The 26,259-nt window shown below is 37.1% G+C and overlaps 4 protein-coding genes across 4 annotated transcripts; 2 read left to right on the top strand and 2 right to left on the bottom strand.

The window, feature by feature from the left end:
- Positions 1–1,547: 1,547 nt before the first annotated feature.
- Positions 1,548–9,490, bottom strand: LOC121741844 (DNA repair protein RAD16-like). The gene is made up of 16 exons (XM_042134773.1): positions 9,291–9,490; positions 9,079–9,174; positions 7,174–8,312; positions 6,479–6,601; positions 6,334–6,407; positions 5,752–5,812; positions 5,506–5,652; positions 5,337–5,422; positions 4,825–4,894; positions 4,314–4,436; positions 3,238–3,468; positions 2,769–2,873; positions 2,540–2,692; positions 2,166–2,254; positions 1,963–2,043; positions 1,548–1,814 (listed from the first exon to the last, which is right to left on the bottom strand). Exons 1-16 carry the CDS (start codon positions 9,331–9,333, stop codon positions 1,742–1,744), a joined length of 2,694 nt encoding a protein of 897 aa, XP_041990707.1. The 5' UTR covers positions 9,334–9,490; the 3' UTR covers positions 1,548–1,741.
- Positions 9,491–11,605: 2,115 nt separating this feature from the next.
- LOC121810840 lies at positions 11,606–12,596 on the top strand. Its single transcript, XM_042211561.1, has 2 exons — positions 11,606–12,097; positions 12,336–12,596. The coding sequence occupies exons 1-2, from the start codon at positions 11,606–11,608 to the stop codon at positions 12,594–12,596; spliced, it is 753 nt and encodes a 250-aa protein (XP_042067495.1).
- A 1,765-nt stretch (positions 12,597–14,361) lies between these two features.
- Positions 14,362–16,669, top strand: LOC121810841. Its single transcript, XM_042211562.1, has 4 exons — positions 14,362–14,994; positions 15,693–15,925; positions 16,020–16,467; positions 16,571–16,669. The coding sequence occupies exons 1-4, from the start codon at positions 14,362–14,364 to the stop codon at positions 16,667–16,669; spliced, it is 1,413 nt and encodes a 470-aa protein (XP_042067496.1).
- A 7,412-nt stretch (positions 16,670–24,081) lies between these two features.
- Positions 24,082–26,055, bottom strand: LOC121810842 (F-box protein SKIP19-like). The gene is made up of 2 exons (XM_042211563.1): positions 25,400–26,055; positions 24,082–24,664 (listed from the first exon to the last, which is right to left on the bottom strand). Exons 1-2 carry the CDS (start codon positions 26,053–26,055, stop codon positions 24,082–24,084), a joined length of 1,239 nt encoding a protein of 412 aa, XP_042067497.1.
- Between the last annotated feature and the right edge of the window lie 204 nt (positions 26,056–26,259).

Raw genomic sequence — 26,259 nt, forward strand, 5'->3', positions numbered from 1 at the left:
GAATTTAATAAAAAAAATTTAAATTTCGAAAACGGTAATATTACCATTTTCGACTGTTTTCCATTTTTTATTTTTTATTTTATTTTTTTACTCTATAAATACTCATATTTCATCATCATTTTACACACAAACACACATCTAATCCTCTCAAATCATCTCTCTTTCCACTCCAGTTTTCATCTCAAGTCATATCTTTTATTCTTCTCTCAAAGTTAATCGATATAATGGATCCATTTGAGCAAATTAGTCGAATAATGAAAGAATCACTTGAAGAAGATCGACGCCGGGAGGCGGAGGAAGCCGCGCCGCCCCAAAGACGCTCCCGGACTTACATCCATCGTAACCGGGAGGAAGCCGCCGCAAAGTTATTTTGCCACGAATTTAATTATGTATTTTTATTTTATTTAATGAAGTGTGTTTTTTATTAATTGAATTTGTTGGAAATAAAAATAAAAAAATGAAATTGAATGAATAGTAATTTAAGAGATGGTTAAGGGACAGATAAGATAAGAGATGGAAGGTTGCAGGTTCCGTCCCTTAGTTAAGAGATGAAGTAAAAAAGTACAGTGTGACCCATGAATAGTAATTTAAGAGACGGTTAAATGACGAATAAGAGACAGCGTTGCAGATGCCCTAATAATTTCAGCCTTCTCCATATTTCATTCATATCCAAAAATACATATATGGGCTGTCACGCTACTAGCCATGAGAAGCTCTTTTCCATATCCAAATTTTACATTTAGGATTTCAATATATTTAAATTTTTTTTTGCAAATCAGTCCCAGCTGATTTTGTATGACTCCTAATTATAAACTTAAACATCTAATTGCAACTTAGAAGTAGTGGACGTTGGTCGGGTAAGTTGGGACAGCCTAGATTTTCCACCACAAATATCTATCTTTGACTATAATTAAATGAATAGTTAATGTCAAAATTTAACTACCCATAACAGGGACATATTAATAAATAAAATAAAAGGTTTGGGTTAGTACGCTAATCTAATTTCATTGATTAAAAAAGATGATACTTTAAAATCAGTCATGAATGGTCACTAAGTAACAATGAAAACTATGCTGTTAAGCCAATTCTGATGATATTAGTAAATGTTATAAAATGGAGTAATAAAAAGACATTTTTTATAAGAGTTTAATAAACACATCATTGATCTAGTGGCTACTATTAGTATTTGCTTAAGCAAATTGATCATTTTAGTTTTTCCCTCATTTTAAGCCATGATCATGCCCTCACCCAATTTGCATGATTCATAAAAATATTAGCAATTTTTCATCCTTAATTGAATTGAAATTCCTCAATATTATATTACTAATGCAACACATTTGTTACCCTCACACGATTAGCATCTTCACTTAATTCTGGACCCTTGTTCTCTCGCCTTTTTCTCTGTATTAACGCAATTGAAAAGAGATCCTCAATTTTCACAGGCATTAAATATGTCCTTAAAAATATTGTAGTTACAAAAATTTGAAATTTATTTTTATTCAGTTAGGTTGCAAAAAACAATAAAACCAAATATAGGTAGAATGCAATAAACTGTAACACATTCATATGTTAATTCTAGCATCATCAAAGATTTGTTACATTACAACAACACACAACGATCTTTCTTTGCCAAAAGGAGTCAAAAATACCAGACTAGTTTTAGCAATTCGTTCATCAAAAGGAAACACTGACCGAACGACACGCGACAAAATCCTAAAATTTTCCAGCAGACTGATGAAACTCAGGTCACAAACAGGAATCTCAGATCAGCTTCTGTTAATTTGGCCAGTGCCTCCGAACATCCACCCACCGTGCTGCATTCAGAGTAACTCGACTCGGTAAGAACACCAGTGGTTGAGTTGAAGAAGATTTTAAGGATGAATCATCAAACAAAGAAGTAAATCTGAGCAAATGAAAACATTTTTTACATGTTCGTTTACATATAAGAGAGTATCAACTTACCCCTCGAATACTAATTCCTTCTTCTCCTGCAACTTTAAAATCCTTTCCTCCACGGTGTTTTCAATAATAAACCTCACAATCCTTAAACAGAAGAAACAGAAAATGAAGATTAGAACCAATGTAAAACGTATATGTAAACGCGTGTACAACAGTTATTATATGAGTATGAAAATTGTCAGGAGTGCACAGCTCATTTAGCATACCGTATCGGTTTGAATTGGCCTATTCGGTGAATTCTGTCTTGCGCCTGCCGCTCCACAGCAGGATTCCACCATGGATCCATCAAGAAAACCTAGTGACATCAAAATGACAGTCATTACTTACACGTTATGTATACATCGAATTATGCCAATTTAATCCAGGCATGTTACAAGGAAGTTAACATCTTGTACTTTGAAGACAAATGAGGAAGCTATGTTTAAGATATTAGGAGGGCACAAAAGATCCAAAGAGTGGCAATAGCACAATTACTTCATACTCACACTGCTAATATAATCACCTTTCGTTGATATAAGATTTACTAACAATGATTAAAACATAATCAAATAGGATAGAAGAGAATGAATGAAATTCTTACATGTGATGCTACCGTGAGATTAAGGGCGACACCCCCTGCTTTTAAGCTCATCAGAAAGACTCTGCAACTAGGATCCTCGGTAAACTTTTTTATAGCAGTATCTCTAGCTCCCATTGACATGGACCCATCTAACTGGACACACTGCACTCCAGACTACAAAAAGAAAAAGAGAGAACCATTACGTAGTTTTCCTTTATTACAGTAAACAAAAAGAAAAGACCAAACTTACCTTCTGAAGGGCATAGTGTATGAGATCCAAGAAAGACGAGAACTGGCTGAAGACAATTGCCTTGGCAGAACCATCCCTTTCAACCATAAATCGAATTTCTTCCCTCTGCAGTGAAGTATACTCACAATTGAGCAGTTTCAACAGATTAATCTAAAAATGTAAACTGCTATATATACAAAACAAACAACAGAACTCCAATTTTACTGAGTAAAAACAGAGCCTCGACACAGTAAACAGCTATGTTAGGATAGCATTCTTTTGATCCTTAATAAATCTAAAAGAAAAAATATTTAACCTGACTAAAAGTTGGCAAAAGCTAAACATAGCAACACTAATCTATCTATCAGTAAATTACTCACAAAATAAAAGGCAAAATGGCAATGCATGTATAATCAAATATATTGCAAAAATCGAAATATCTTTCTTTTTTCTTGTCAAAGGGATGAGAAAATATTTTAAATGCACATACCAAAGCATCAATTTTTGTACTTGTCTGAAAATCATCAAGCCGGATTCTATTCAAAATACTTGATGGTCTGAATCCTTTGACGGTTGTTTTTGACCTTGGTTCTTTCCCAGCTTTGTTGGCGGTGAAATCAACAGTAAGTGGCTTTGAACAAGTAGGGCAAGAGTTTTGTCCCATGCTAGCACTAAAATCGATCAAACAAGGTTTGCAGAAGGTATGCCCACATGATGTGACCTGTTGTGCCACTTGAGTAATCAGTAGACTTTCATAAAATGGAAATATTAGAATAAAAAGTAACCCATGCAAAAGGAAAAGGAATATTTATCACAAGTACTAGCAACATTACGCATCGAGCTATGAAATCAAAACACAGCTGATTCAACCATTCACTATTCAGAATTCAATGAGTCAAGAATATTCAGTGTCAAAACTAACAGATGAATAATGCCTGGATTGAAAATGGGCAACTGTAACATATAATTTTTTTAAAAAAATTAACTCCTATACGAAGGAGGAAATTACAAATAAACTCCTATACTATAGAAAGGAGGAAATTACAACTGATGTCAGGAGGGCTCGAACTCGGCACCTCATACAATAATGTCTAAGCTCCTTGCCGCAAGGACAAAGGCTCTGGACATGGGCAACTGTAACATATAACAATTAACCTTTTGCTCAAATTACAAGCTTAAGCAACATATATGCATAATGCATCTTCAGTGCTTTCCATTTTTCGGAATCCATTACTTCGAAATCTACTTCAGCTATAATTAATGTTATGCAGTGATGCTTGATGGACAAACAGTTCTATTTCAATGACTACTGAACTTTCACTATGAAACAGTTCAGAAAGTGCAACACCAATTACCATTATAAATCCCAAGGTATAAGTCACTTCACTATGTCACTTGACTAAACCCTAAACCCATACAAATGTAAGGATGCGGATACTGTGCAGATGAAAATGTAGAAGTAGAACATCCTGGGAGAGGATATAAATAATGTTGTAATGTACAGTTGAACTAGTTCCTCCACAACTTAGGGATACCAACAGTTACAACAAATTGTATCGAACTCACCACTGTGTCTTCTTCGGTGTCATTACACAAGCCACATTTTACATCACTTCCAGTATCAACTGCTTTGCCCTTTCTTTCCATTGAAGTAAGAGAATATTCCACGAGGTAGGGATGATCAACTGCCTGCATTTTGTTGGATTAGTTTAAGGTCCGTAGATTGAGATATGGACGGAGTAGGGAGCCCTAAAAGGATCAATATTGCAAACTTCCAGAGCACATTATTATGAAGTATTTAATAATCACAAAATTTTGCTTGCAGTTAGGAAAGAAACATGCTATACTGAATCAGTTTGACTCTATCCCATTTTCTGTATATGTTGTTTTTGACATGTCTTCTCCAAATTTGTCGTTTAAAAGTCAAAATACGTCATTAGAGTAATAGAAGTTCATGACATGCTAAAGTTAGATGTCAATCCTGCTTATATTGTTTTTGAAGTCTTGAACACATTATATTGATATGTTGAACATTAATGAACCAAGATCATTAGTATAAGGTTGTTCCAACAATAACCTGACGAAGGCGTGTCAGTAGATCAAATATGTGGGCATAGTTATTCATCAGTGTTCCTGCATCAACATATCTGCCAATAAGACAAGAATATGGTATGAAAAAAGTGAACCTTCATTAACCTTCTTGGAGGGGATAAACCTTTTTACAATAAACAGTATGCCATTACTAACTTATAATAATAATAATGATAATAATAATAATAATAATAGTAATAATAATACGGGAAACAAAAATCAAGAATTGATGACCACAGCAATCGGAATAGCATGTAACTTGATTCCTGAACCAAGATAGGATATGTAATCAAGAAATCTAGCTACACCGGCAAAAACTTTTATAGGCTAGACGAGCCGCCGCATGAAATTAGTGGATGGCAGGCCTCTTGATTACTTCCAAGCAATTGAAACTCTAAACCAGTACTACATAGTACATAGTATATGGATATATCATCAAAATCATCAGTCCATAAATCCAAAACTCAAAATGAGAGATGGTGAATTCAGATGGCGTACGTATTAAACTGTGCTTGACTCTCGTTGTAGAGTGCTGTATAATAGTCTTCTTCAACAACATCGAGAGAATCTCTTCTCAATGTAACCTAAATTAGAGCAAAGTTAAGATATATGACAATGCTGAACCAAATCAATAAGAAATTCAGATTGTTTGACATGAAAAACATACAATTCTAGGGGGTAGCGCAAGGTCAGCTGCTCTACCCTTTTTTGTACGCCTTAACACTAAGCTTTTCAGGATTTTGTGCTTTAACAAAATCATAGCACCTCTACCACCTCCCTTCCTGCCAGAATCTTGAATTGGTGTAGAAACATACTGAAATAATGAAAACATTGCGGGTTAATATGAAATGTCTAAATATAACAATGTCAGGAAAAAGATAAGTACTGGTACTATTAATTTAGCTGTACTCACTCTATTCCACCAGCAGAAGTGCCGAACATTTTTATGCTCACATCCTGGGCATTCTGCTGTACTGTACCACATAAAAGGCTCAGATATTTAAACTGCCAGACACAATTGGAATTACAATATACCAAGGAAGAAGTAAGTTGAAAGGAAACAAAAGCAGGAGCAGACTCATACTAGGGTTAATGCATATAGACTGAGTTATGGATAAAAAAGAAAATGGTCATAATAATATCAGAACACAACAGGATACAGCAGAATGCAATGCATTGCACTGAATCTCATGAAAGATTTACTGTAAAGTAAGGAACGGAAATGTAAATGCTCCAGAACTTCACCCAGTGGTTCAGATGCAAATACCCTAGAATCTAACCATAAGGAGAACAAAATGACCGGTTTGATATCACAATATAGGCAATGGAAAGATGATCTATTTACTCATTGCATTCACGGGAACTGAAAACATGACTTTCTTGCTCTCTCACCTCCGACCGGAGAAGAGTGGAGGAGAGAAGAGAGAAAATAAGTAGTTGAGAAAGAGAATAAGCCTTGAACTCTAAAGGCTTTACCAAAATTCTCAAGCAATACCTGTAATCAAGCGTACGACAATCGCAATCCTTGCAAAAATAATACGAGTAAGGAACTATCTGGAGAAAGCGAATCTGAAAGGAATTTCAAACCTGTTAGTATAATACAGTAAGTTAGAGGTTACCACTCTTCAACCATAACTTACAAGTGAGTAGAGCTCGCCCACACGATTCTGAAGGGGAGTACCACTTAAAGCCCATTTGTATCTAGATTGTAGAGCAAGAACAGCTCTAGTTGTATTGCTACGTCTTTCTTTAATACAATGAGCCTGTAGCAGAAAAATAGTTAGTCCATAAGGAGGTAATTTTCTCTATAAAGAGCGGAAGACTTTTGTTTTAAGGTCATCGTTGCTATCAGAAATTTAAATTGGAATGGACCCAATGATTTGATAAAGTGGAAAGCTGATAAAATAAGCAAAGTTCAATCAGTTGGCAAGTGAGAAGAATTACAAATAGCACAATCATATGCAGTTTAATGATAAACACATGAGTCCCCATTTCATTGTTATTAAAGTGATTTGAATAGTTTGTTGTGTTATAAAATTCAATAAAACAAACAACAGCATTGACAAAATTATGCAGGTAAAAATGCTAACTGTTTCTCTTACACACACCTAGTAACGTTGCTAATTCAAAAATTTATATAGATGCATCAATAAATCTCTTCCAACAAAATGGATAAACAATCTGTTACATGCAAAATAAAAAAAAAGGTAGCATAAAGATCCACGATCAGCAGACAATCATAAAAAAAAGGACTTTAAGACCCAAAATTTAGAGGCTTGACTCTCATAAAAGTAAAATAGATAGATTCGTACAAAAGTTAAAATATCAGGGTTACCTCATCCAATACAATACGTTCCCAAGCCGCACAGTGCAGAATAGATTTTCCCTTGGATGTGGTTAGGCTAGTCATATCTGAATTATCAACTGAATCATCATTTTCCATTTCCTTGCAACCAATGCCATTTTTGTTCCCTTTGTTTATCTCCCTTGTATTAACCTCAAGATCCGGCATTTTCTTGCCCTTTGGATCCTTTCTTTGCTGCTTTGCCTGCTTAGCAGTCCGAACAGCACCAGGTCCGCACATATATTTCAAGTGAATTTTCAACTTATGCTCATAAAACAATTTTCCACAATACTGGCATTTGTCTTTAGGAGGCATCACATATTTTCTGTATTCTGCCTCAACAATTGCATATGTTGTTATAACAAAATCATAATCTGACAGCTGATAAAGATTTTTTGCTCGGTTGGCACCATGATAGACGAGGACTTTGGTGCTTCCTTTGGCAGTGAATCGATCAATCTCTCTAACCCACTGCATCACAGCAACCAGGGGACATATAACAAGTGTGCCCTTTATTTGTGGCAACTCCTTTGAGGAACTGCCTGAAGATGAGGGTAAGTAAGCATCAGAAATTCCTGCTGAGATGCTTCTTTTAAAAAGAACGAGCGCTATTGCCTGGAGAGTCTTGCCCATCCCCATCTCATCGGCAAGGATGCCACCTCGGGCAGAAGATTCCTCTTGCTTCAAAGCCCATGCTAACCACTCCTTCTGGTATCTTAGTAGTGGTATTATCAAGTCCTCTGAAGGCTCAGCAGTTTCCATTGATATCTCATTCTGATTCATCAGGTCCATATCCATTTGTAAATTCTCTTCAATCCATCTATCATTTTCTTCTTCTAATACTTCCCACATTAATATAGGCCTATCTTTTTTCTTCTTTCCCTTCCTTTTCGTGAGAAATTTCTCAGCTATTCCACTAGCGTATTCGATTTTCCCTAGATCAATGCCAATACCAGTCTCAATGTCTGCATCTGAGCATCTCTCACTCTCTTCTTCATCAACTTTTTTACTACTTGCGCTTTTCCCATAGGAGTTCTTTTTCCTCCTCTTCGTGACACCATCATCTTCACTTATATAGTTCAAATTGAACATTGCTGCACTGTTATCAAGTGCATCAAGCAGATCTTCACCTAAACATAAGATGAAAAGTCAGTGATGCTTCCATATATGTGGTTTGGGTGAAGGGGGGAAAGATAAATTGTGGCAGTAAAAAAGTTGATTTTCATATAGAACAGTTAGATTGACAGAAATATGGAAATTCCAACTGATATACCACATTTAGCAAAAAAATGTTGCATCCATAATCAGTTACTCAAGTCAGCACAAGATTACAGTAGCCGAGTTTATGCTACTAATGCCAGTGTCCAAAAACTGTATCGTAAAGCGTGATAGATGATCTCATTTAAGTCCCAAGATTTTCTCATATATCTTTATTGATATGTCTTGCCTCCATGATATTCTGAGCAACACTACTACCTACATGGTGATATACTTCAATAAATGTAAACAAGTCATTTAACAAAAATGTCAAAAGCCTGGAGTATAGAAAGAAATAGGCAAGGCTCACGCCAAATCAATTTTCCAAAAGCAAAAAGAGATTAAAAAAAACTGCTCCCAAGCACGAAAACACAGGAAGTCTCTGGCAATAACGTGCTACAGTTTTTCATTCCACAATGATGTATGCCACCATAAGATAAAATCAAAAAGAGCAGGATAATCTCTTTCCCCACATACTGCTTATTTTATATTCGATGAGGATCACCAAACAAAGTTAAACCTTCAAAGAGAAACATAAGCACACACGCCCAAAACAGCCAACCAGAATCACATCGCAACATTTAACTACCAGAACCACACATTTAATCACCGAAACGTCACACACAGCCAATTACGGACCATCATCACTCGGAACGTCAAAATCAGAATCGGAGGAGGGCTCCACTCCATAATCTTCCGCATCAGAACCGTCTCTGTACTTGAGTTTCCGCTTCCCTGCACAATTTTCACTTCTCAGTGTCAATAAACAGTAACAAACACTGCAATTCCACATAAAGAAATTGAACCTACAAAAAATCAGAAAATCGAAAAAATAAAAAAAAGGAAAGCACCGTTGGAAGAAGAAGCGCCATCGCCGTGAGAGCGAAGCCTCATTCTGCAATTGGAGGATCAGAGTATTGAACGGAATATTAAAAAAGTTAGGGTTTGAACAATTGAGCTGCTTGTTTTGGTGAAACTGTGGTTAAAAAAAGCAGAAGGAAATTAAAGGCGGGCAGGGGTAGGTGGGTGGTTGTTACGGAGGAGATTTGCGGCGGGAAAAGGCTATTCTCGCCATTTTATAAACCGTGTACCGACGGCTTAATTGGAGTATATACTATTTTTTATAGAAAATAGATTTAATTTTTTTTCTTATATTTTATCTATTATATTCATATTTTACTTTCTTTTATTTATACTATATATTAAAATAGTTGTATTACTATTTACAAATAATTTGATGAAATATTGGAAGCAGTCTCTAGGGTAGTGATTTTATGAATTTTGATGAGCGACGAAATTTACAAAGCTAACGCTACTATCAAAATCATGTAATTAATGTAGGAGCCAGAATTATTATTCGTGTTAATTCATAAGTCAATGTACAACAATAATGCAATGCCAGAAAACGCAAGTGAATGAGGATATTCTCCAGCCAATGGTCAAACATACTGAAAATGTTGATTCAACGCTTTTGTACGGTAGCCATTCCAGGAGAAGAAAGAAAATCCTCATTTAATTCAATTCAATGCCTTGCCTCGATCCTTAGTAGATGTCTGATTATGGTCCGGCGCCGATGGCCTCCTTCCTCGAACTTCAAAACACAGTAATTAGTCATTTCTACCTATTATGTACTCTCTCCGTCTGTCATTAGGAGTCTCATTTATGGGTGGCATGAGTTTTAAGAATTGTTAAGAATTGCCTCGTCTTCCACATCTCTTCGTTCTGCCAATAGAAGCCAAACATACGTATTTATTTCATTTCCGGTACCCAACATATCATTCGTACAGATTCACCTGATATGCCCAATGCTCCACACTGTGAACACTTGGCCGACATTTGTCGCTGGAAACATTCTACGCCTCAGCTTGAAGGATTTGGATCCCCTGCGGTGCACAACACTGCTGTGCACCTCACAAAATAATTTTTTTATAATAAAAAAAATATATTTTTTTATTGTTTTGTGAGGTGCAGGGGATCCAAATCCCAGCTTGAACCATTACCACCGGATTCTCTGACCTATTATTTTTCGGGGTTAAAAATATTAGAACAACGTCAAATATGTCCAACATTATACTCCTATTTGTACTATTAAAAAAAACATTATAGTCCTATTGCCATTTTTATAATAATGAAATTGTTAAGCTATTTCGTGAAATTGAAATGTAAACATTTCAAGTTACATACACCATTTGCGAAAAATTAAGGTGCATGATGCCTCTTGAATTCTTGAAGTTAAGTGAATGTGAAAACATTAAAACGCATCTCCAAATATAAAATCCTCAAAGTTTAATATCAAAGCTACATGTTTGAAAGAAATTCAAATTAGGGTTTTTTTATTTAGCCCCAATATTAGGGCATCAATAACCCCGGCCCGGTTTCAGGCCCCAAGTCCCCTCCAAGTCATCATTCCTCTACAATTGCGGCCCAGGCCCCAACTGCTCTAACCCTGCAGACCACAACCCGGGCCGCAACTAATAAATGACACTATTCACAACTTCAACCTATTTTAAACGTAAAATAAAAAACGCCGGAAATTTATAACACGGAAAAGTTAATTTCGATCGAAGATTGGAAATTACAATATAGAAATTTTAAAATACAAAATAAAAATGATAAAAAACACAACGTCAATGTTGAAAAACGTTGGTGCGAGTCCAAATCTCTTCGATTAGATCGGCTTGGAGGCGAGTGTGTTGTTCCTCTTGAATAGCAGCTTGGTAGCGTTCTACTTCGTTGTTGATTTCTTCTTGGATTGCCGGTACCACCTCTGCTAACAACCGGGACATTTGAGATTCGAATAATCTTTGACGAGGAGGCATTTTTTCGAATTCTAGGAAGAGATTTGAAGTTGAAATGAAGTGGAATGTGTATGAAAATGGATGGATGGAGTAGTATTTATAAAAAAAATAAAAAAAAATTCCGTTGCGGCCCGGCCCGCGTTGCGTCACGTCCCGCACCATTTAACGCGCGGCTGGGCCAGGCCGCGGGACGGTCACCAGCCCGGGAATGCGGCCCTGGGACCGGCCCAGGTCGTGACTCTCTCCCGTTTAACGCGTGGAAGGGGCCGGGACTCGCGATTTGCGGCCCGGCCCGTAGCGTTACCAATGCTCTTATACTCTGGGTATCCAATCTCCACACACAGAGAGATCTTCTCACTCTCAATACAATGTCAAGTCTTACTTATCCAAAGCTGTCTTTGAATGTCTTCATCGACAAATTGAAAACAAAGGTATTATTTGCAGAAGCCAACAGCGATTTCATCAACGTTCTGCTGAGCTTCATCACCCTTCCATTAGGAAAAATCGTCACAATTCTCCAAAACCACAACGGATCAGACGAGGCAGCCTCCATCGGAAGCTTAACCAACCTCTACAAAGGCTTGTCTGACCTTGACACCGCTTATTTCTCCACTCCAGGCGCTAAGGAAATGCTGCTGAATCCACGGAGTTCTTTCCGAGCAGAATGGCGCAAACTAGCGGTTGATGTTACCGGCGCAGAGCCGCTGCAATACTACTGCTGTGAAGACGGTAATTGCTCTAGAAATGCTTTTGATAATATCAGCGTGTATTCCGATATAGCTACGTGTGAGTGTGGGAGATCGTTGAACAGAGGAGTACGCATTGAAGAAGGCCGGGGCGATGACCAGGCTGAAGCTTTCGTAATCAGTTTTCTCTGTTCATTCGCATTATCATCCTCTGCTCAGTGCCCAATTCGGTTTCATGCACCCTCGTCCTGATAGTTTGAGCATGTACGTCTTGGCTGGTCTCATGCATAACAGTTAAATTTTTTCACATGAACGTGTTTTTTTTTTGCGTACAATCATCAAGAATTTAGTGGATCTATTTACATTCATCAGGAAATAATGGATAAAAGTAACGAACTATTCTTTTTAATAGATCTGTCAGCTGCTCAAGTTGTGGTTAACTTCTGAAACCCCATTAACGGACATGATAATGAAGGACACTCTGGATAACCCAGAATCTGATTATTGGTGGCTCTACAATGATGATCGTCATAAGATTTATAATTATGCTGCTACAGAGTCCAGAAAATTGGTCTTGAGAGCATTCTTTCATAAATCCACGAATAAATTCTTGTTTGCAGAAGCTACTGATGAGTTTGTAGAGCTTCTTTTCAGCTTTCTTGCTATTCCTTGACTTCCTCTCGCACAGCAGCAGTTGCATCAAAACTATCAAAAATTTATCCGAGAGTGCGTATGACATCTACGATCAGTATTTCATAACTCCAGAGACTCGAGATAGGCTGACAAATCCGAAGCTAGCTCATGGTTATCTTTGTAAAAATCAGTTTCTACCTCTCAGTGAAGGAGGCCTTCCAAAACTGTATTACGATGAGAATTCGATTGGGCCGTTGCATGAGTGTTTTTTTCATGAGAAAGAAGGTGTGATGGTTTCTTCATTCAAATCGAGCAAGGAAGCTTATGTCAAGAAACAAACGATCGATGTGTTTTGTACGTGATGATTTAAGCATGAGTAGTAGTTTGGCAACAGTAACTTCGATTCTCAATGATGTTCAAATTCCTCTATCAGATGTGTCAGAAACTGAGTTACACATTGGAGTCGACGAGGTAAAACTTCTTACTCCCTGATATATGCTTGTTTCCAGTGATATCTTAAATCTTAGTGAAAATTTCAGTTAGTGGAGGTATAATTTTACATTTTGCATTGTTGTTGGTGTAGGCAATAGATTTACTGGAGGCATCTCTGGTATTAAAAAGAGCTTTAACTGATGGCCTCAGCAACCTTATGCTAAAGAGCCAGCCCCAGCCCAAGAAGAAGCAACGTTGAGTTTCTTTCAATATGTGGATAAATTGTTTTTTTTTGTTGTACTCTTTAATTATGTGCTTTAGCTATTGCAAGTATCGTATTTCTATTTAATTTTTTATCTGGTTATTGAAAAAGGTTATTGAATTTATGTTTTTTAAGGAACATACAAACCCAAGGTGCTGATTTGTTGATTTGGTGAAGATGATTTTCACAAAGATGAACTCTCCTGTTTACTATAGCCAGCTTTTAGTTCTTTTGGTTGCATTTTGGCTTCGCCAACTTCCAAGAAAGATATGTAAATGCAACTGTATTTAGTTAATACTACTATAAAGAGAAAATTATGTTTTAGAAAATTCAAAATAAGGTGTATCTAGGGAGTTGGGAAAGTAAACGAACTCTTGGTTTCCAACTTTCCATCACAGTGTGCATCTCTGGAGTTGGGGAAGCCAAACGACTCTTTGTTTCCCTCATAAGAGCATCCACTATGGGACCGCCCCGCCTATAGCCCCGGCGGGGGCGGTCCCGGGGTGGATTATAGTGTAGGAGTTGTTCGCCCCTGGGGCGGACGCGGAAATGGGGCGGTAGGACGGCGGACGACGGATAGGCGACGAGGGGCGAGGACGCGGCGGGCGTCTGTTAGCCGCGCCTATAGGCGCGCCGACCATAGTGGCCGGCCATCCGGCGCGGCGGCTGTCAGCCGGAATTTGTAATTAATTTTTTTTTAATTTCCTCTATAAATATCACTCTCCACCACCTATTTTTTTCACTATTTTCACAAAATCCCTCCATTCACTATCTAGACTTTCACTCTCTGTAAAATGCACGGTGGAGACGACTCGATTATTCTAATTATTTACACTGCGATTATTTTAATTATACCTGATTAAAACTAAAAACATTTTAAAATGAAAATTGATTATAAAATTTGGGGGCTATTGGACACTTCGCGGACACAAAATTTGGGGCTATGGACAATAAAATTGGGGCTATGGACAAAAATTGGGGCGGGGCTATTGGGCGTGTCCGCCTTATAGTGGACACCCTAAAACAAACCGACAACGACAATAGTCTCAAGCATATGTAAACAAACACCAACTCAATTTCCCTTTCATCTTCTCTCTCAAGTCTCAACACGATGTGCAACCCTCCTCCTCCAAATCTGTTTCTCAAAGTATTCATCAACAAAAACAAAACAAAAGTCCTATTTGCAGAAGCCGACAACAATTTCATCGACGTTCTCCTTAGCTTCCTCACGATCCCCTTAGGAAAAATCGTCACAATTCTTCAAAACCACACCGAATCAGAATCGCCAGCCGCCATTGGGAGCTTATCCACTCTCTACAATGGCCTGTCCGACCTCGACCCCGCCCATTTCTCTACTCCAGGCGCTAAGGAGATGCTGCTGAATCCGAGGAGTTCATTTCGAGCCGAATGCCGTAAACTGGCCGTCGATGTTGCCGACAACGCGCCGCTGCAATGCTTCCTTTGTGAAGACGGAGCATGCATTGAAAGTGTGGTGAAGAATGTCAGCTTGTATTCCGATATATCTAAGTGTGAGTGTGGAGGGTCTTTGAATGAAGAAATACGCATCGAAGAATGTGGAGAAGATGAAGGTGGAGTTTTTGTGACTAGTCCCTCTCTTTTCATCGTCTCCGATGATCTGAGGGTTGCGCCGATTGTGACTGGAATCCTACAGTCGCTTACTGATTTTGGGATTGCAGACACTCAAGGGGCAGAGATGAAGAGTTTCTGTCTTGGTGATCAAGAGGTAATTCACGAGTTAACATTTTTTTATTGTTTTGGGATATAAAGTATGGTGGTGTTCGGTTTCCTAGATAAAATTGTACTACCAAGATATAATCTAGGATTGATTTTTGAGATTATTTTAGTCAAATGGGATTATCTATGACTAATTATCTCATGATTATCCATCTAGGATAAGATTGAGTTGCCGGATTGAATCTCATGAACATAACCAAGATAAAATTGTACTACCAAGATATAATCTAGGTTATGCTGAGCATGGGCGGACCCACATGTAAAGAGGGGAGGGCTTTAGCCCCTAATGAATCCAATTTTTTATTTTTTTCTATTATAAAATTTTAAAATTTATTCGTATTTTGAACATATTGGTATATAAAAGCCCCTAATAATATTTTAAATTACATGAAAATTTATTTTTATATAAAATTTTGAAAATTTAATAAAATGAGACTTCAATATGATAAGTGAGTCTATAGAAATGGAACTGTGATAGTAGTATAAATTTTAGCCTAACTATATGAATTCCAATAAAAATCTGGAAACTAACTCAAGTTGAAAGTTCATACGCGATCATTCAATTCGCTTGATCACCTGTTTTTTTTTGTTTGAATCTGCACCATCAAGCATAATCGTAATGGCTACTAATTATTACTACTAATATATTTGTTGTCTAATTCTTGGTAACCAACTGCTTTTAATTAGGTTCAGAAGCTGTTGAAGTTGTCGCTAACTTCTGCAACCCCATTAACCGACTTGATATTAAGGAAGAAAACAGTAGAAAACCCTCAATCTGGGATTTGGTTGGATCATATTCATCAAGACGATGCTGCTACAGCGTCAAAAAAATTTGGGTTGGGAGCGTTTTTGCAGAAATCGATGAATAAACTCTTGTTTGCTGGCACTACATGGTCCAGAGATATCGTTTTGAGAGCATGGTTGCATAACACGACGAATACACTCTTGTTCGTCGACGACGAATACACTCTTGTTCGTCGAAGCTACAGATGAGTTGTTAGAGCTTCTTTTCAGCTTCCTCACTCTCTCTCTAGGTGGAGTTGAGTTCCTGTTGGGAAACAACACTCCCTTTAAAAGTGTAGACAATTTATACAGAAGCGTATCAACGGGCATCGATGATAAGCATTTTGCAACTTCAGACGCTAAAAATAGGCTGATAAACCCGAAGCTACCTCACGGTTATCTTTCCAAAAATCAGCTTCTTCTTCCTCTTAGTGAAGAAGGCCCTCCAAAACTGCATTACAAAGAGAGTAATATTGGGTTACTTCAGGAGGAAGTTGGAGTAACGTTTACTTCATTCAAATCTAGCAAGGAAATGTTTGTCAACAAACAAACGACGTGTTTTGTGAACGATGACTTAAGCATGAGCCCTAGTTTGGCTACAAGAATGTTGATCCTCAATGATCTTGGCATTCCTTTATCGCATGTGAAAGAAACTGAGTTCCACATTGGAGTAAATGAGGTAAATATGGATATTTATTAAAGATTTTTGTTGATCCTTGTGAAAATTTCAATTAGTATGAGTATAATTTTACATGTGTAATTAGTTTTTGTTGTTGGCACAGGCATTAGGTATACTGAAAGCATCTCTCGTATTAAAAACAGCTTTATCTGATGGCCTCATCAAACCCATGCTAAAGCGACAGGCCAAGAAAGAAGGTTAAGTGTCTTTTAATTTGGGAAAAATTGTGTTTTTTGTTGTTGGTTGATTGTTTATGAGCTAGTGTTATTGCAATTACCATATTTGTAGTCATTTTTTTAATCTGGTTTTTGAAATCAATATTTGAAAAGGTTATTGAATTTATGTTCATTCAGGAGCATCCGAGGGGCGAAGTCTTGGATCTGTTGATGTCACGAAGATGACTGTCGGTTTTCTTAGGAGCGAATTCAAGATGCTTTGTGTTTGCTGTTGCATGCAAATAGTTCTTCTTTTGGTTGGATTTTGGCTTCACAAATTGTGAGAAATCGAAAGCCTGTTTTGATTTTGCTGTAACCTCTTATGGGATTATGTTAATGAGACCACATGTATTGTGTGGATGGCCTGTACTAACTCATTGATCAATTTGCACGAGAGGGTTCGACTTTCCCAGAATGCTTGAAATCATTGAATGTATGCATCGGACTTGGAAATTTTGCCCAACTACGTGGAGAGGCGCGTATGTCCATCAACCTTGAAGCTATTAGTCAAAATGTCAATATTAGTTGTGTAACGACACAGAAATAAAAATAAAGAATGATGACGCGACAACAGGTAGAGTGATACAGACCTAAAAGAAAACTCATTCCAAAAGACTAGTCTGTTAGGAGAGAGAACCCATTTAACTTATATACCCCACACTAATTATTCTCATAACGAATATGAGAATTGAGTCCGTAACATAAAGTCGTGGCAAGAGGTCACTTGTTTTAGGTATCGCGGCTTAAATAGAAATAATAAGCATAGTGAGAAGTGAAAAGTTAAGTTGCATCTTCTACGGATGTCATTATTAGTTACTCCCATATTCCCTCATAGTTGAGTCATTTCAATACTATATAGTGACTTTTGTCTCTTTCTTACTTTACTCTTTCTTACTTTATTAATTTTTTACTTTATTCTCTCTACCTTTTTCTCTCTCTTACTTTTTTATCTATTTAATTCAAACACTCAACATTCATTTCTTAAATTTCGTACTGAAAGTTTCGTCTCAACTATGAGGGAACGAAGAGAATAGTTTTTAGGCTATTTCATAAAATCCAAAATTGGGATTAACTTTGGATCATTTTAGATCATGATTTTAGACATCAATGACCTAAAAACATAATTACAATAATATCAATTAAGTCTAAAAAATGACCTTCGTATTTTTAATTTAGTATTTTGCAATAAAATAGAGTTTTGCATAGTCTAACTCTACATCTAAAAATATATAAAATACATAAGTAATAAAGTATAAAAAAGTTGTGCATATAAACTTTAAATGTTGAATTTTAATATAAAAATACCAATATTTTTTTATTATACTCTCAAGTGATTTAGGATATATTGAGAAATAAAAGTTGAGAATGATCTTTAGTATACTTGTAAATCCCTAATACATCTAAACTAATAAATAATGATAGAATACTTGTATCATGCTCTCAGCCTCTGCAACCTCAATTTTCCTCTTGAAAATCCACTTGCAACTTATTAGCTTCTGAGTGCCCGGGTTCTTTACCAAGATCCAAGTCCAGTTCTTTAGCGGAGACTCAATCTCATCTCTCATTGCTTTGATCCATATATCCTTGTCCTTGCTCTTCATAGCTTCGAGTAGTTAGCAGGCTCTGAGAGTTCTATTGCTTCAGCAACACACAAGGCAAAAAAACTCATCTCATAATCATTGTATCTAGATGGTTTCCTCACCTCTCTTCTGCTCCTATCTCTGGCCAGCATATACTGATCCTGACTTTCTCTGGGTGGTTCAGATTGCTCAACTTGAGTCATATTATCTTCACCTTGATTATTCCCTGCTTCAGCAACTGTGGAGGGCTCAACTCCACCTGGATCAGAGCACTCAATAAACACAGTCAATGAAGTACCATCATCACTCAGCACTCCGATTCCATACACATAAATTGAACTTATATTATATTCTCGGCCATTTTATAAACGGTTTGAGAGAGAAGAGAGATTTTAGTAGTACTACTTTTTCATAAAAAATAATTAATTTTTTATTAGTCTATCAAAATTAGTGTTATTCGTATCGATTAAATTATTTTTATTTTTTCTCATAATTTATCCTTTTTTATATTTTTTATTTTATTATATTAATAATGTATGAATTTTTCGGAGTTTCATTTTGTTGGGATGTGAAGGAATAAATGTTGGTGTCAATAAAAGTAAATGAGACAGAGTGGACCATAATGAGGTCATTAGTGATATACTCCAAAACTGAGTAATGATTCATATTCCAAGTACAAAAACAACAATAAACCTAAAATACGGTCATTTAGTAATATTCGGTATTGAGATTTCCAATGTAAAAGTGGTAATGATTTCTATTGCGAATCAATAAATAGAAAAATTAGTATACTATTTCAGTTTTATCCAAAAATTAATTTTTTGCTTTAAATAAATAATTACCCCATTGTTCCAAGCATGATGGATATTATCTTCATATTCCTTGCTGTCACTGTCAATGTCATTCGTATTCCTCGCTGTCACTGTCAATGTCATAGGTACAAAGATGTGAAATATTAAAATATAAACTTGATTTTGTAAATATCTAGATATTATACAAATATTTAAATTTGTGTAGAATTATCTAGACGGTGAAAATATCTCCATATTTTGATAGAATTAATTAGAGATATAATTCTCTAGAATATAGATATTTAAAATATAAAAGAATTAAGTAGGAGAATATCTAGACGCTTTAGTGGAAATATCTAGATATTTTTAGTAGAGTTCCCTAAAATATAGTAAAATATCTACATTTTTATGGAGAAAATCTAAATATAAAATATTAAAGAATTTAGTAAAATCTAGGAAATGAATGCATATAAATATGGCATAGTTGCACCATTTTCACAAGTTGAAAAAGTGGAGAAAATTTGAGAATAAAAGTGTTCATTTGCTTTTCTACATAACCAACCTCTCCTAAATCATTTTCCACATATTTCATCCATTCTCCTCTCAAATACTTTCTCCAAATTAAATTACTCCTCCAATATATATCTTATATATTCCAACAGAAGAACCTCAACATTACCCATGACCTCACCATTTAATCACCTGGCCATTAACCTGCCCATCATCCATGTCATCAACTACTTCATTATCATCTAGCTCTACACCCATATCATAAATTACTTCATTATCATCCAGCTCTACACCCATCTCCACAGCCATGTCAACCTCCACGTTATGTTGGCCAACCTCCACCTCATTGTTATCTTGTCCAACCAACATTGTGCCACATCATTATGACCATTTATTTGATCGGCTTGGTAATTCATAATCACATCATATATCAGACCAAAGAGTTGCCAAACGATCATCTTAAAAAAAATAGAACATATTTATTAGTAATACATTTAATAAAAATTAAAATATAAAAAATAAAAATTTAGTACCATTCATTTCGGCACACCTGACTGTGAAAAGCTTGAGTCATGCATATTTCTTGTTAGATATTCCTCAGCCAAAAGTTTGTTTGAAGTCTGATATAAAAATATAATTAAATGAAATAAAAAAATAAATAAAGTGGCCTAATGGTATCGGGAAATATTAAGTTGAATTAGTGCAACGAAATCAAACAAAATTAAATCGATCATATCTAAACATTTCCGATAACAAAAGCATGTTCACAGTGTACTCATATAAAAGCTCCTCAACCAAATAAACACATAAATTTTTTCTATTGACAATAAAACCTAATTAAACGAAATCTGAAAAAAAACAACTCTAAAATCAAGAATTACTACAGCAAAAAGACCGAAACCAAATTCAAAAATAATAATTATATTGTTAATGTATGGCCAAGAACCAATTTAGTGACATATAGAATATGATTAATATATCGATATGTAACCTTTTTCCCACTCAAATGGGAATTAGTGCGACACAAGAACAAGAAATTCTATTAACTATCAAAGATTCTCATTAATTACCAAAATACCCTTCACAAATTTTGGTGAATGAAAAATGAGAGAAGTAATTATACAAATTTCACTGTTGAGTGAAATACAAACCTATTTAAACAAATTTTGTTTTTTAAAAAAAGGCATATCGCAATGTTACACATTCTGAGATCAAGGAGAATCCAAAAAAAACCGTCAACTGCCGAAACATACTCAATAGTATAATCTGTTAGAAGGAAATCTCAAGTAATGATGTATATGTGTATATGTTTTTCAATAAGAAATACAAGAAAACCGTTCCCCCATGGGCGAGGACATGGGGCAATTGCCCCACCTTACAATTGTATAAACATGATACTTCTACTAAATAGTTAGAGTAGCGATAAAGTAAGGTAAACAAGATAATTACTCTCTAATTGTCATTCTTTTCCATTTCGGTCGGTTCCACAATAATTCTCACATTTCGTTTTTACCATAACTAGTACGTAGGTCTCACGCGGATGATGGCGCAGACGATGCAACGCGTTTTTGTTTTTTCGAAATTTATCTATTTAAACCTCGATTCTCATTCTATTTTTCATAGGAGCATTTTTCGCATCTCTCATTTTTCGCATTTCTCACATTTCTCCATGTCTTACAAACCAAAATGAACCACGATGACGACCGGAGTTTATCGGAGGGCGGTAGTCCGACCTTGACTCAAGCCTTAAATGCAAGCGTTCAAGACGCAATGGCGGAATGCTTAGCCGAAATGCAGCGCGAGGAAGCGGCGGAGCAGATCCCAAGGCCAATTCGACGTCGGACGTTTGTCCTCCGCGAACACGCCGCAGCTCACGAACGTCTAGTTGCAGACTATTTTGCCGAGCAACCACTGTGGGACCCGAATGTTTTCCGCCGCCGGTTTAGAATGTCACGTTACCTTTTTCTCAGCATTGTACAGACGTTGGAGTCACGTGATGAATACTTCCAGTATCGGAAAAATGGCATCGGCAGACCCGGACTTACGTCATTGCAGAAGTGCACAGTTGAAATCCGTCAGTTGGCCTACGACACCAGTGCGGACATCTTCGACGAGTACCTCCACGTCGGGGAGACAACAGGCCGCGAGTGCCTGAAGAGATTTTGTAGGGGAGTTGTGGAGGCCTACAACGACACATATTTGAGAAAGCCGACTGCTGTAGATTGTCAGGGCCTAATGAAGATGCACGAGACGGCGCACGGCTTTCCTAGGATGCTAGGGAGCACCGACTGCATGCACTGGGAATGGAAGAATTGTTCGACGGCGTGGAGAGGCCAATTCACTAGTGGATACAAGGGCAGCCACCCGACGATGATCCTCGAAGCCGTCGCTGACCATCGGCTCTGGATCTGGCATACTTACTTCGGTGTAGCCGGGTCGAACAACGACATCAACGTCCTCAACTCATCCACCCTCTTCACAGAGCAATGCAATGGCAACGACCCGGCCATCGAGTTCACTGCCAACAGGCGCCAATACCACATGGGGTACTACTTGGCCGATGCCATACACCCAATGTGGCCTGTTTTTCTGAAGACGATCAGCTGCCCTATTGGTGAGAAGAGAGTTTTATTTGCACAAAAGCATGAGGCGTGCGGAAGGATGTGGAGCGGGAATTTGGTGTGCCTCAAGCACGGTGGGCAATAGTGAAAGGGTCGGGGCGTCTCTGGTTCAAGGAACTCCTCACCGATGTCATGTAGGCGTGCATAATCTTGCACAACATGATAGTCGAACATGAAGGTAGGAGCATCACCGATTGGACCGATGATGAAGGTGCATCTAGCTCCTCCAGCACGGCGACCCCGCCCCCCGCTCAAGGATTACCAACGGGTTTCAATGAGGTTCTATCTAGATAGGCCTCAATGCGCAACCAACACGACCATGCGCAGCTCATGAACGACATGATTGAAGAAGTGTGGGTGCGTAACCGTCGTCGCTGAGTTTGCGTAATTTTTTTAATTCGTATTGTAATGTATTAATTTTATAAATAAAATGAAGGTTTTTCCCAGTTTTTGTAGTTATTTAAATATTCAAATAAAAGAAAATGCTTAGGGCGCCCCACTGCAGGTGGAATGGCAGGAGGATAAAATGCTGACGTGGCGATGCATATGGCGGGCTTTAGGGCGCACCTTAGAGCGCCCCACTGCTGATGTGCGCCCCACTACTGATGCCCTTAGGATTTTATATTTGAGTCATGAGTGAACTTGTATTTCTGATATTGAAAGAATATCATAATATTCTGACTCACTTATGACGTGTCCACTACTTAAGAATTGGACAATTCTTTGATTTAATTGGGGAATTTATGTTATTCCCTTTCTACTAATAATTAATTAGGGGTTTTACAATTAAGGTGGGTCCGCATTGTTCATGCCAATTAAGAAAGAATTGAAATCTGACCTTAAAGGTAAGATTTGTTTGTGCATTGAAAAGTTCACCAAGAAATGTATTTGATTTTACACATTTATCCCACTTTTCCACCTTTTCACATTTCCACTTTTAGGGTTAAATTTGTCAATCCATAATTCTATTAGGTCAAAGTCAATATTTTGGATTACTATTTGGCTCTTAAATTGAATATTCGGGCCAATTCGGGAATACTAAACAATGGGAAAAAGAATTATAAATGTGGCCAATTATGACTCAATTCTTGGAAGAACTAATTCTTGCAAATGTTAGAAATTGAATTGTTCCATGGTGAACACGTCCTTAATATATACTCCATCGTTCCATTAAATATAAAATGTTTGCTTTTCGGCATGAAATTTTATATAGTGTTGTTTTATAAGTTAATGAAGAAAGAATAAAGTAAGAGAGAGAAAAAATAGAGATGGTTGTATTTTCAATTTAGGAATCATTTCATTTTTAGTGGGATAACCTAGAAAGGAAAGCATTTCATGGATGGATTGAGGGAATACTTAATTATAAATTATTTATGAAGAGAATATCTGTTGAGTACAAACTCATACTAGGAGTTTGAGGGAAGTTGGAAGGTGTATATAAATCATGTCCAACCTCAATTAGTTTGAGGCCTTTTGGGATGACCCAAAAATAAATTTGTGAGGGCTTGACCCAAATCGGATAATATTAAACATCTATTGCAATCGATAATCCGAACAAGCGGTATCATAGCCAGGTCGAGTGGAGTCTAAGATGACTCAAGTTCGAGTCAGATCACCTGTGATGTCTCGATATGTCGACTGCTCTGTATGCTCAAACCACTTACTATTGATCGTTGTCATTTTTTTAACGCTATGGATTAAAGCTAGGTCATTATTTTAGGAATCAGTTTATATAAAAAGATAAAGGCGTAAAGTCTGTTGATGATAAAGAGCAGTAGTAAAAGGCATAAATGATTATTGATAACCAATCCAGAATACAAAACAAGAAAAAGTAATAAAAAGGTGATTGTTATTTGTGCACGTTTATAAGTCGAGAATCACTAGACAATAGATAATTTTACAATCTACGCCTATAACAGTAGCGTGTAGAATAGTCATATACGAAATGCTCGAAGCTGAAGGCAGAAGTATCAAATGGATCGCCACCATCACAATTAGGCCACGGTATATCACTGACTGAATCATTAGGGAGTTTAAGATATTTTATTTGCTCACGACATCTTTTCCCCAAATCCCCTTGAAGATCGAGATGAAAACATCGTCGAATATCAAGTGATTCGAGGCGTGGACAACCATTAAGGATTAGCTCAAGTCCTTTATTTCCCATCCAATGATCAAAAACTTGAAGATGGCGCAGATTAGGCATGCTTTTGCTTATTGCGAGAGCATACGCATGCCGAAATCGTTCATTATGAGCAATATGCACATATTTTGGAAACTTGCACTTAAACCCATTGCATGAGAATGATTTCAACAATGGGCAAGAATTACCAATAGCTTGAATGTGGTTAGAACCAATCCATGGTCTAATAGTAAGGTGTATCTCTTCCAACTGTCTAAGTTTTACCGCCATTGTAGTTGCACAATATCCTGATATAAAAAAGCAAGTTCCAAGTTTAAGTCGTTTAAGACTTGGTGATCTGTAAAACAACAAATGATTATGTGATACAAAATCAAGAAAAAAATGTTCAAAAATATCATCTCACATCTACTACATTATACTCCATTTGTCAGCCAAAAATAGTCTCATGAGTAGACAATACATATTTTAATTAGAAATTGGTAAAGTAAAAGAAAAAAAGAGAAAAAATGGGTAAAATATGATAAAGAAAGAGAAAAATATGAATAAAGTATGGGAGAACGAAAGAAAAAAAAAGTGTATAAAGTATATTTTTTATGAACTTAAGATCAATCGGGAAAAGGTTGAAGCAGAAGAAATAAATTCAAGAAAAAATATACTAAGTATAAATAAACAACGACTTTTAGCATCGCCAATACAATTGAAATACCTTTAATAAAACACATTTTAAAACGATAAATCATTATTCTTTACATAATTTTAGTGATTTGCGACTCAATGCCAATTTATAAAGCATGTTTGCCTCTATGGTCCAAATTACAATTTTGAAACAAAGCAAATCTTCAATTTAATACCATTAAAAAGAATATGCGAAAGAGTACTAAGGAAAAAGAGTGATCAATAGAACACAATGAACATAAGCAAATTGTTGGAAAAACAGGAATTTTTGATATAAAGTATAATCCATGCCAGAACTTCAAAAATCGTTATCTAATTAGGGTTAGTATTATCAAATGTAATATACACACATGTGAATTTAAGCTTTGACATAATATCATTCTTGATATAATTTTACCGATTGGCGATGTAGTCCATGAGTGCATCGTCCCCGAAGTACTGGATGGTGATGTCGACCAATTGACCTTGACTACGATCCACTGCACAGCGGCACATAGCATTGTACTCATCGTTGAAAACCCCCTGCCTAGGGTTGGAAAAATCGATGACTCGCCACAAGAAGGGATCCTTGGAAACCTTCCACCAGGTAGTACACACTGCCTGCGCACTTCTCAACACCTCCTCCGCCCCCAGCCTCTGCAGAATATGGGCCGTTACATCCCTAGGCAGTTCAATCCATGGAGGCGGAGGAGGAGGAGGGACTGAGGATGAAGCAACCACCCGAATTTTCTTCGGAGGCTTAAGGACGTTGGTCCGCATCCACCGGAGCCACTGTGAAGCTTTGCTTTCCCTGCATTTGTCCAATAAGCGTCTCCTCTTGTGGGGAGGAGTGTCGTGGAAGTCGAAGTATTCGTCGACGCTGTAGAGGCCGGCGGGGTCGTTGGCATCGAATTTACGAGTATGAAGGCGGACCTGGGGACCTCGGATGGTGTAGAAAGGAGGAAAAGGTGCATTGCTAAGAGTGGAAAGCGGTAGATAATACGGATAGATATGAGGGTTATTCTCAAGGGGAAAGGAGTGGTAAAGAGAGAATAGCTTATCAAATCGTTCCATGGCGGCGCAGAAGGGAATGGAATGGAACTATTTTTGAGCAACTTCTGCTATTTATAAAATGGAAAACTGAACAACTAAATCCATGGGAAATCATAAGGGTGTCCACTATGGAGTGGACACGGCTATAGCCGCGTCCACAGGCGGTCGGCGGGCGGGCTATAGTGGCAAGGTTGTCCGCCCCGGGGGCGGACGCAGCGGACGTGA

This window comes from Salvia splendens, chromosome 7 (assembly GCF_004379255.2).
Source record: "Salvia splendens isolate huo1 chromosome 7, SspV2, whole genome shotgun sequence".
In the NCBI taxonomy this organism is placed as follows: Eukaryota; Viridiplantae; Streptophyta; class Magnoliopsida; order Lamiales; family Lamiaceae; genus Salvia; species Salvia splendens.